Raw genomic sequence first — 12,433 nt, forward strand, 5'->3', positions numbered from 1 at the left:
TGATTTTTGCTCATCACGGAAAAGTGAAAAATAAACCTCATTTCTTTCTCCATACCTTCTCTGAACACAGCACTTAGAAGGAACCTTGTTGATAGGGGTGCTGGCATGTGTGCCTACAATCCCAGCACCAAGGAAGGAAGACTGCTAGCTCAAGGTCAGCCAGTACTACATAATAATGACATTGTCTACCCCCAACTCCACTCCCCCCAAAGAAGGGGCCGTTTGTTGGTCAGCTATGCTGGCTCTCTAAATATACTATTGAAATGGTACAAGTGTGAAAGGAGAAGATTTAGTACCTGGGAGGGCTAAGTAAGAGGCTTCCTCAGGGAAGTGAGCTGCTGTTCAGTCAGCCTGGACACAACCGTCAACTGTGACTTTGTTTAAAAGGTAACCTTTGGGGCCAGCAAGGTAGTTAGTTCAGTGTGAAAAAGCTCTTTCCACACCAGCCGAGCCACTTGAGTTCAATGCACAGAACCTACATAAGGCTAGAAGGGGAAAACTGACTCTGCAAAGTTGTCCTCTGTCCTCCACAAAAACTCAGTGGCATGCATATATAAATAAAAGAGAGAAGTTTTTGCTGTTGTTTGTTGTTGTTTTGCTTTTAAAGGGCTACTTTCTACTCTTATTTGGATGGCTTCCCAAATCACTTTTCCACAAAGACTCAAAGCAGTCATCGTCATCACCGAGTGTTTCTTCTTTAATCAAATGACAATCCCTTTAGACCTCAGAACCAGCCCAAGTGTGAAGAGCAGGATGGGAGCCTATGACCAATTCTCAGCGATGTAGATCAAGTGAGACCTCAAGGGCAACTGTCTCAAAAACTGTCTATCAAGTATTCCTCCCTCAAAGATAATCTCTTTTCAGCCTAGATCTCCAGGGCTCCAGATAGTACCAGGAATTCCTTTTACCCTTCACTCACTCAGGGAAAAACAAACAAACAAACAACCTCAAACTATTTTTTGCAATTTTAAAAGAACTCTCCAGTCTCTCCTGCCTATTTTATATAAGAATTTGGCATCAGCGGCAACTTCTAGTATCAGGGAACTCTGTCCTTCAGATGTTTCTATGAATCTAAAGGCTAATCTAAGAGTTGCAGTTAAGTTTAGAGAAAAGGGGAAAACAAGTTAGACAAAGCCAAAAGAATGACCTTATTCCTTCCAAACCCAGTTTACTGAGCTGAGCAGCTGTGCTGCTGGCAGAAGAACAAACTGCAATGAAATGCTCATGCTTATCTCCCTCCCCCCCTCAGGCTTGCAAAGCCTCATCCAATTGCTACACAAAAAGGCTTTTTCTTATAAACTTCTCTCCCTTGCACTTCTGCCTCCATCTTGAATGGAAAGAAACAATGCTAGAGATGGAATGTACATAGCTCTGCAAATATTCATGAGAAAACACTCTGACACCCACATGTGGCTGAGCTCCCCCGGCACATGCATGAGCCAGGAAAAAGGGAGTCTAAGAAACTCTGACATCTGTGTTTCTATAACCAAAGCAACTGGAATAATGTCTCATAATGAGCAGCAAGATTCAAGGAGGTGAGACTGGGGATGTAGCTCTGTGCAGAATTGTGTCTGACACATAAGAAAAGTACTAGGATCAATTCTGAATGCAAAAATATAAGCCAGAGTCCAGGGGCTGATTAGGTAAGAGTGCTTGCTTTTTTTCTATTCAAAATCTTACATTTTATTATTTTTATGTGTATGGGTGTTTTGTGTGCATGCATGTCTATACACAGTACTTTCAGATGCCAGAAGAGGTCACTGCATCCCCTGGCATTTGAGTTACAGATTGTGGTGCTAGGAATTGAACCTGGGTCCTCTGGATGGAGCAATAAGTGCTCTTACCTGCTGAACCATCTCTCCATCCCTAGTGCTTGCTACTCTTGCGAGTGACCCAAGTTCAGTTCCCAGCATCCACATCATGCTGCTCAAAACCACTTGTAACCCCAGCTCCAAGGGATCCAACACCCTCTTCAGGTCTCCACAGGCACTTGCCTTCATATGAACATATGCTCACACGCAAACACATAATTAAAAATAAAATCACCTTTTTAAAAAGGCAGTTTTATCTTACCTGTCATCCATCAAAATGTTAATTGAATGATTAATTTACTAGTCATTAAGTGATCCTTTAAGATATATGGCACTAGAAATATAGGAACAAAACTGTGATGGATGCTGTGTGTGCAAGCCTGGATTCTGCTGTCACTAGTCAGAGGTTTGATTGTTGGTTCTATTGCTCAGTTGTGTGACCTTAAGCTACTCAATCTCTCAGAGCCTACTGCTACCCCTAAAGGGGAGATATAACAACCCTGGAAAGTAATACAGTTCTAACAGTGTCTGCCACTGAGTGAGCTCTCCATTCCTCTCCATTTTAGTTTCTTCTTTGTGTTTCCTGCTCCTGATGTGCCTCCAAAGTACCTTTTCCATTTCTGTCACTTTCCCACCTTCTTTACTCTTTTCCCACAGCTCTCCAAGTTTAGGAGATTCCAAAGAAGACAAAGAAGTGAAGGCCAGACTCCTCTCCGCATCCTCCTCCTTACTTTCTTGAAGCAGCAGATGACAGATCTCATCTTCATTTTGTAATAGAGTGGGACTCCCAGACAGCAGTAACTAATCAAACACTGGAACCCTTAGAGAACCAGTAACAAGTGCCCAATATCCCTCCATATTACTAGATGACCTAACAGCACACTACCAGCCACGCTAAGTTCTGTGTTGCAGTTCATGGTGCCTACCTATAGACACCATCGGGGTGTGGTCGAGGTGATGTCAGGGTGACTTGGGAGAGGTTTTAAAGGGACAGACAAGGCACATGGGAGCTCTCTCGCCTTGTTGCATTGGTCGGCATTTACCTATTAAAAGTTATCTTAACCTTACAGATTTCATATCAGTTATTCACCGCCTTACTTCTCCTCTCCCCAATTCCTCCTGAACTATGCTGGAGATATCACCCTTTCCCCCAAGCTCCCTGCCCCCCTCAGTTGGCCCCCTTCTCGTGAAGACAGCCCTGGCCACATTGAATATGTCTCTTTTTCTTTCTGCTCTGGACTCATCCAGATACCTCTAGATGTTCTCTTTTTTGTTTTGTTTTGTTTTTTTGGTTTTTTGAGACAGGGTTTCTCTGTATTGTTTTGGAGGCTGTCCCGGAATTCGCTCTGTAGACCAGACTGGCCTCGAACTCACAGAGATCCGCCTGCCTCTGTCTCCTAAGTGCTGGGATTAAAGGTGTGCGCCAACAACGCCTGGCTTAGATGTTCTTTTATCCACAATAAAAACCTTCCCCTAATCATGGAGCAGCCATTTTGGTGGTTTCTTTACCGTGTCCCTCGAATACAGTCATGTTCTGGAGATTGTGTGGTTCCCCTCCCTAACCTCTCCAGGTTTCTGACATTCTGAGTGAAGTGGTGGAAAGCTATTATCTCTTTTCCTCTCCCTCCCCCCCTCAAACTCCTCCTCCCTCTTCCTTCCCACTCTTTACTTTCCATTCCCTCCTCTTTAAAGGCTTGCAGTGACATATCCTGTGTTATGTGGGGTGTGGTATTCAGTGTACTATGAAAACCAGAAAAGAAAAAAAGAAAAAGAAAAACACCAGCAACTACAATCATTTTACTACCTTAATTTTAGTTTTAGATTCAGTGGTTGAGGAGAGAAAAATCTCACCCACACAATTTTTAATCTGGACAAGTTACAAATGTTTGTGTAATGTGTTTAGCCAAATAACAAACTATTTTAAAATGCAGATTCCCAGGAGAGTAGAGGCAATTGCTTTGCAAAGGGCAGGGCAGCCTTTTGTTCCTGAACATGCTTTTTGTTGACTCAGGCTGGCTTGTTGCAAACAGCCACTGCCGTCTTGGTGAGGAAAACTGAGCTAAAGTTTCTAGTGGAAAATTTTACAAACATACAATAGACCAAACACAATGTGTGTGAGCAGAGAACTCCCACCCCAACAGTTGTTCATCACCAGGAGGAAGTTAGCTGAGTTTTCCAAGTGGAGCATGTTGGCCCCAAGAGGAATACCCAGCTTCAAAGAAGCACTTGCTTCTTTGTACTGTACTGCCTGTCGTTCATGATCTGAGTCACAGCACACAAAAATTCACTTATCTACCTACTAGATGAGCAATTACACTACCGCAAAATGGTAATAATACACACACACACACACACACACACACACACACACACACACGTAACTAGCAAAAACAGGACAGAGAGGTTAAGTAGCTTGTCCAACTAAGACAGCAAATTATTATCTGTGCCTTTATTCAAATCTGGGTCTAATTTCAGAGCAGAAACAGGTTTAACATTAGTGTAGATTCACACTAGGAAAAACAGATGAATCAATTTTGAAGATAAATTTTGGCTAAAAATCCAAATATTTTTAAAAAGGTATAAATACAATTTTGATAAACAAAGATCTGACTTAAGAATGGGAAATTAGCTGCCAGGAGGTGGTGGTGCACACCTTTAATCCCAGCACTCAGGAGGCAGAGGCAGAGGCAGAGGCAGAGGCAGAGGCAGGCGGATCTCTGTCAGTTGGAGACCAGCCTGGTGTACAAGAGCTAGTTCCAGGACAGGCTCCAAGGCCACACTGAAAAAGTCCTGTCTCGAAAAACCAAAATAAATAAATAAATGTGAGAAGTTAGGGCTGTGGAGCTGGCTCAGTAGGAAAGGTCTTTCTCTGAAGACCTGAATTTGATCCCTGGGACCCACATGATGAAAGGAGAGTAAAGACTACTAAAAGTTCCTTCTTACATGTGCTGTGGCATACACACACACCATCTCCACAAATAAGTGTAATTTAAAAAAAATAAAAAATAATAGGAAACTAGTAATAGCAGGGTCAAGAATAAAGGATTGTAGAATAAAAACAGATGTGTGATCATGTCATATTCCCTATTTACTAGAGATTCATTCTCTTCTCTCCCACCATCTTATTCCCCACCCTACCCCCTGTCCTTCTTTGAGACAAGGTCTCCTGTGGCCCTGGCTGGCCTGGAACTGACCATGTAGACCATGCTGGCCTCAAATTCATAGATCCTTGGCTTTTGCCTCCTGGATGCTGGGATTAAAGGTGTGTACCACCATCCCTAGGTCTGATTCTTGTTAACATCTTGTTACTTTTCCTGTTGCTATGATTAAATACCTTGATAAAAGCAACAGAATGGGGAAAGTTTATTTTGGCTTACAGTTCAGGTTACAGTCTATTATGGAAGGGAATAAAAGACAGTAGATGCTGAAAGACGCTGGTCATACTGCATCCAGTCAGGAGGCAGGACATGATGAACACTGGTGCAAGATCCCAACCCACAGAATGGTACTGTCCTCAGTGAGAGGGTCTTCCTACCTTAACCTTAGTCAAGATAACCCTTACAGACATGCCCAGAGGCGAGTCTGCCAGGTGATTCTAGAACTCATCAAACTGACAACTGAAATTAATCATCATCACACAACATCTATCTGCCAATTACTAACATTAACATCTGTTCTTGTTCTTGTTTTTTTTTTTTTTTTTTTGTGACTCAACTGTGTAGCCCTAGCTGGCCTGGAACTTTCTATATAGACCATATTGGCCTCCAATTCAGAGATCCACCTGCCTCTGCCTCCTAAGTGCTAGGATTAAATGTGTGCCCCATCACACCTGGCACTACATAATTTTTTTTTTCCAAGACAGGCCTTCTCTGTGTAGCTCTGGCTGTCCTGGAACTCACTCTGTAGACCAGGCTGAACTCAAACTCAGAGATCTGCCTGCCTCTGCCTCCCAAGTGCCAGCACTTGGAATTAAAAGTGTATGCCACCACTACCCAGCTCCGAGATGACATTCTTGTTAACATATACCAATAAATAGTGAAATCTTGTTAACATCTATCTATGAATGGTGACACCTTGTTAACAAGTATCTCTGAATACTAACATCTTATTAACCATTATCTATGAATGCAATCTATGGATGGTGACATCTTATTAACAGCTATCTGTGAACGGTGACACCTTGTTAACATCCAATTCATATATTGCACACACCACAGACACAAGTATGCCAACCTCTTAGGTAGTCATAAACAGCTCTTAGAATGTGCATACTTCCTGTTAACTTTGGAAAGACCAACATACATCTTCTATGTAGCTGATCCTTTCCTGGATCTTTGAAGATCTCAGTGGAAGTGTCATCAGTGGAAATGCTACAAATACCAGTTGGCAGGCTGGACGTTGGTGGCACATGTCTTTAATTCCATCACTTGGGAAGCAGAGGCAGGTGAATCTCTGTGAGTTCGAAGCCAGCCTGGTCTACAGAGCAAGTGCCAGGATAGGCTCCAAAGCTACACAGAGAAACCCTATCTCGAAAAAACAACAACAAAAAACCACAAATCAAAAACCAAATACCAGTAGGCAGATGCCTTTAATACATTGCATGTTAGAATTAAAAGTAAAGAGACATGGGTTTGGGAAGATGGTTAAGAATACATACTGCTCTTGCAGAGGACTTGAGTTTGGTTCCCAGCATCTATGTCCAGTGGCTCACAACTGCCTGTAACTCCAGCTCCAGAGGCTCTGACACCCTGTCCTGGCCTTTAGGGGTACTGCACTCATGTGCACAAACCCATACTCTGAGACACACATATATAAATAATTAAGAATAAAAATAATGTCCTATGTATCATTCTATAAATCTGAAAAAGGTAACTTATATTCACAGATTTTCTCTCTCAATTTTAGGGTGAGACCGTCACAAAGTAACCTAACAACTGCCAGCATGAGGATGATTTTCTATGGTCTAGCAAGGTTTGCTGCAATTATGAAGATGGAAAGCATAACCTTCTTCGGTGCTCAACTGATACAATACAATGCTACCGCTTACCAGAAACAAAAATGCCCTAAAGATGTACTGGCTAGACCTCTAGATGCCTTGGCAACTTGATGAAGAGCTAAACAAAACTACAAGGCATGGGGAAGATGACCAGCAACACCTTCAGTCAGCAAAACCTTAGTCCTCTTCACCCTTAGCCAGCAGATCTTTGGTGTTCACCTTTTACACACTCTTATAGCCTGGTGGACTAGCTGCCTATCCCATTCACATTCTGTGTAGGAGGGTAAGTACACATGTAAGATCCTAAGAAGAAATGAGGCTTTAGGATTCCTCAGTCCTTCTGCTGTATACAATTCAAGACCATGTTTGGGGTGAGCCTTACTGACTGTGGTGGTTTGAAGGAAAATGGCCTCCAAAGAGAGAGGTGTGGTCTTGTTGGAGGAAGTGTGTCACTGGGGGCAAGCTTTGAGGTCTTTTTTTCAAGCTTTATTCAGTGACTTCCTGTTGCCTCTGAGTCAAGATGTAGGACTCTCAGCTTCAGCACCACACCTATCTTCCTGCATGCTGCCATGCTCCCCATCCTGATGCTAATGGACTGAACATCTGAAACTGTAAGCAAGCTGCCTCAATTAAATGCTTTTATCTACAAGAGTTGCTATAGTCATGGTGTCTCTTCACAGCAATGAAAACCCTAAGACATTGACCTATTACAATAGCAGAAGACCATCTGCACTAATCCACACCTGAATCACACGGAGGCCCAAATGGAAACGACACTATCCAAGCTCCCGTGCCACACAGCCTTTTCCCACCTCTTTTCAACATTTAAAAGAAAACCTGATGCACTCACTACCATTTCTCAGATGAAAATAACCAATATACCATAAAAAAGTCATCACCCAGATTCCATGCTAATTTACCTAAGTATCCAGTTATAAAAACTGAGGAGACAATGTTATCATGGAAATAACTTTAAACATTCCACAATCTATTGGTGTTTTCCTCTTGAAAGTAAGTTTTCATTGAGATTTTCTCAAAGTTTAAGTTACTGATTAGAGTACTTCTAGTCTGCAACTGCCATAATGACCTCGAAAAGTAAATTTACAGAAAACATTTGTAAACAGAAGAATGGAGGGAAAATGACATTACCACTTCCTGAGATGCGTATTGAGGGTCCTCCGGGTTGACTGACCAATAGCAGTAATCAAAGCCAAATGCTACAACCTTCTCCCGGCTGTCTCCAAAGCTCTCTGGTCGACTGCACACCTGAAATTAAACATAGCACTGGTGTGTTCCCTGCCAGTTTCATTGGAATCTGGACAGTGGCTCTAGATTATGCTCTATGATAATTACAGAGACCTGGGCTAACTCTATAATGTTTATGACAGCCACAAAAAGAAGAGAGGTAACATCTGTCTCCATCTCACTAGGAACAAATAAAGATCCAGGAATTAAATATGCCTATTACAGGAGCATATGTCTGCATACACACACCTGAGCTATAGGACAGCTCAGGAAAGAAAGCCTCTTTTTGGGTGGGGGAGCGTTTTGAGGCAGGGTTTCTCTGTGGCTTTTGGAGGCTGTCCTGGAACTACCTCTTGTAGACCAGGCTGGTCTTGAACTCACAAAGAACCACCTGCCTCTGCCTCCTGAGTGCTGGGATTAAAGGCGAGTGCCACCACCGCCCGGTGAGAAAGCCTCTTTTAATGGACATCTTTTTTATTTTTTATTTTTTTGGTTTTTCGAGACAGGGTTTCCCTGTGGCTTTGGAGGCTGTCCTGGAACTAGCTCTTGTAGACCAGGCTGGTATCTTCAGCACTCATTTCTTCCCTAAGTATTTCTGCACAGGACACTGAGAGCATGAGTAGCACAGTCCCTGGGTCCAGCCTATTTCATCAACTTGGAGCCTTCATTGAGATCCTTGAGGAATCCACCCTCAGCAACTTGGAAATAGTATTAAATGGAACAATCAGGAATAATCCAATGGCTGAAGGCCAATGAGGGTAGGGCTAAAACTTGGAACTGCGCTGAGCTCTGGGTACTGGGGAGAATGGTGGGCATTCTTCACAGAAATGCCTAGTCTAGATATTTAAATTTAAACAGTGGCATCTGGGTGGTAATGATCTCTCTCTGAGAAAATGCCTCTTGAAAAGATCTCCTTCATTCTCTCCAGAGAGAAGAAATCAAGAATGGATACCTGGTGCACACCCTGAATTTCTAGTTCATGGGTATAAAATGGCCAGGATGCTACAAAATCACCACAGTCTGTAGGCATGCACAGCTTTGTGTGCCGGCTGCTCCACTGTCCTCTGCCAGCCTCCAAGAGGGAAAGCACAGCTGACAGAGGGGTGCTCCTTGAGGAGGATGTAGCAGTAAAAGTGCCCAAATCAAGGTTAAGGGGAAAACATATCCCCACAACACATTTTAGACAAGAATAAAGTTTGAAAAGGGAAAGGCAACTCTGACATTAGCCACTAAAATCTACAGAAGAACTTGGATGTCATAATGAGTAAGAGCTTGTTGGTGGAGAACGAAGTCAACATCTAGGGAGGTGTGCAAGGGCAAACGGAAGTTTGTTCTTGGGGACTTGAGAGGTGGTTCAGAGGTTAAAAGCAATGACTGTCTGTCCAGAGGAAGTGGGCTTGATTCCCAGTACCCAGGTGGTGGCTCATAACCATCTGTAACTCCAGGCCTAGGTTATCTGATGCCCTCTTCCAGCCTCCTAGAGCACCAGGTACATATGTGGTGCATAGACATACATGTAGGCATAACACCCGTACATATAAAATAGTAAGTATATTTTTAAAAGTTTGCTTTCAAAATTTTCTCTTGAACAAATTTTATTCTCTAGACTCTAAGTATGAGATCTTACAACAAAACAAGTGAAGTGATTAGCATGAGAGATAAGCAAGAGAAGGCAGGGAATGAATGGTCCTTTGTTCCCCAGGAGCTGCTGTTGAACCAGGACTCATTCTCTTTTAACAAGAGCTAATGACAAAAGGAAACAAATCATATCACAGAAGTAACAAGGGAAAGGGCATACTGAGGCCTGGGATCCAGATAACTTCACTCTGCCTCAGCTTCCTCAATTCTTGGGAATGCTGGCTTTACATCACAAGCTAATGACAACATCTGTCATGTGATCACTTCCCTGGCTTCTTTCCACTGCTCAAGGTCCACAAAAGAAGAACCTGTTCATCTTCCTAGTCAGGAAGGATGGAGGAAGTTGACTCTGGAGGGTGGGGTGAGGAGGAGGGAAGGAAGTTCCCTTCGTCTGTCCATCTGTGCTGTCCAAAGTTAAGTAGGGTTGTGGAAAAAAAAAATCTGCCACAAGATTCGGGCTAGTGACCAACTAACTCCCTTCTGGGTCTAAAGACTGATGATGTCTGACATCTGGACCACATTATGTCCAGAACAAACCCTGCATGATCAGGTAAATACTAAAATTCCTAATAATGCCCTGGATAAAGTACTATCAGTTGAGGGGCTCCGGATGAAGTTTAACTGGTGGCCAGGTGAGTTGCATAGGCGTACAAATTGCCCCTGACATGAGTTAAGCTAATCACAGCCTGTATTACATACCCTGGGTTTAGTTTCAAAGCAGCTACTATCAGTTTCCAGAACAGCTGCACTATCCTATTTAACAGCATGGGACTACAACACCACATTTTCTGGACTCTAAACACAATTCTTTTCTTGTTTATTTACTTTATGATTGTGGTAGGCTTTTCCCACAATCCTCTTACATCTCCTGCTCACTAATATACTAAAAATATTCACCCCAAAAGACCCTTTTTAACTATAAAGATTCTTATCTAGAAAACAAAAACACAATTGCAGGCTTACCTTAACATTCCTGATTTTTGTCACTTTGTCATCAACTTCCACAATAATTCTTCCCCCTTCTTTGATCTCCCTAAGAAATAAGAACAGAATTTAAATGAGAAGAAACACTTTCTGTTTTGTTTTCTGAGACAGAGTCTCAGGTAGCCCAGGCTGCCTCAAATTCACTCTCTAGCCAAGAATGACTTTGGGCTTCTGATCCTTCTGCCTCTTCTGCCCAAAATCTAGAATTACAGGCATGTGCCACCACATCTGGCACCCACTTAAAACACACACACACACACACACACACACACACACACAACACACACACACACACACACACACACACACACACGTGAGCGCGGGCACACGCACGTGCACACCAAAAAAAAAAAAAAAAGAAAAAAAAAAGAAAGAAAGAAAAAGAAATTGGTTTTCTTACTTCTGTCCCTGTTCCAGTAAGTGGAAGCCTGTCTTTATAAACAGCTAAAAGCATATAAAGACTCCCTTGAGGGCATACTTTCCTGATCATAAACTTTGATTCTGGAATCACTAACCGTCACCACGTATTTTGGTGGTCTTCTATGTATGAAGTACTGTATCAGGTATGGATACTGTAATTAATCCATCCACCCTACTCTCCTGATACGGCTTCATAGCATATCTTCCTTTTGACAGAACTTTAAAGTAAAGCTTAGAGAAATTGCATAACTTGTCCAAGGCCACCCAGCTAGGACCAGCAGAACTGGAATTTACATCCAGATCTGTCTGATTCTTAACTATACCTTAAAAATCAGGCTTGGAAACTATCTTTGGCACAGTGCATGATACAATTTCTCACTGTCTCTGAACTATTAAACAAAGTACTAATAAAGAGTACTGGAGTCCTCTCTGCTGAAACACTGTGGGCATGCTTTACATCTGAAGTCAGGGTGAAAGCCAAGGTACTTAAAAATCTTCCTATATTGCCCCTTACGTGCTAACACTGCTAGCAGCTACCCAACCTTTACATTCACTTCCAACTTCTTTCCTACAGTGTTGGGGACTAAACATTCATTTTAATAGGCATATTTAATAGACTTATTCTGGTGATCCATACATCTGAAGCCCACCATTTTCATAACAAAAAACCCCCAGCTAGGGCAAGATGGCTCATCAACTGAAGGCAGTTGCTGTATCTGGAATAAAGCCCTAGATAAAAAATTTCTCTCTGGACAGGTAGTGCTAACTTTAATCACAGCACTTGGAAGGCAGAGGCAAGCAGGTCTCTGAGTTAAAGGCCAGCCTGGTCTACAGAACTAGTTCCAGGACATTCAGGCAATACAGAGAAACCTTGTCTTGAAAAAAAAAAAGAAACAAAAAAAATACTAGCTAAGTACAATTTTTGTTAGTTAAATTTAAGTTTGTGTTGTTTCTTTCCCCTTAAGGCCTTACTGTATTTTCTTGTCCACTTTACAGAAAACAGTACATGAGAGAGGTATTCTTTCATGGCGAAGAGGATCAAACCCAGTGTTTCACACATTTAGGTAGGACTTTACCATTCAGCCACACCCCAAGTCCAGAGATGTCCCTAATCATCCAGGATCATCAATCACAAAAAGGTAAAATTGTTCCACTTCCCTCTGCTCACCTACAGAAAGGCTGGCATTAAATTTTAAGAGGGCAGAAAGGTCTTCAATCTCAATTAAGAATCTGGCTTCAGTTGGGCAGTGGTGGTGCTCACCTTTAATCCTAGCACTCGGGAGGCAGAGGCAGAGGCAGAGGCAGAGGCAGAGGCAGAGGCAGAGGCAGAGGCAGAGGC

The 12,433-nt window shown here is 42.6% G+C and overlaps 1 protein-coding gene across 5 annotated transcripts in view; it reads right to left on the reverse strand.

The window, feature by feature from the left end:
* Stard9 (StAR related lipid transfer domain containing 9) overlaps nt 1-12,433 on the reverse strand; it is an 85,943-nt gene that overhangs the window by 70,708 nt on the left and 2,802 nt on the right. For all 5 annotated transcript variants that reach the window (XR_003486563.2, XM_035447129.1, XM_027422090.2 and 2 more), the window contains exons 2-3: nt 10,654-10,723; nt 7,957-8,073 (exon numbers count right to left, since the gene is read on the reverse strand). Coding sequence is in view for 4 of the 5 variants with exons in the window: in XM_035447129.1 (XP_035303020.1) it covers nt 7,957-8,073; nt 10,654-10,723 (187 nt within the window). In the remaining variant the exon portion in view is untranslated. The remainder of the gene's footprint in view (nt 1-7,956; nt 8,074-10,653; nt 10,724-12,433) is intronic.

This window comes from Cricetulus griseus, chromosome 6, assembly GCF_003668045.3.
Source record: "Cricetulus griseus strain 17A/GY chromosome 6, alternate assembly CriGri-PICRH-1.0, whole genome shotgun sequence".
NCBI lineage: Eukaryota > Metazoa > Chordata > Mammalia > Rodentia > Cricetidae > Cricetulus > Cricetulus griseus.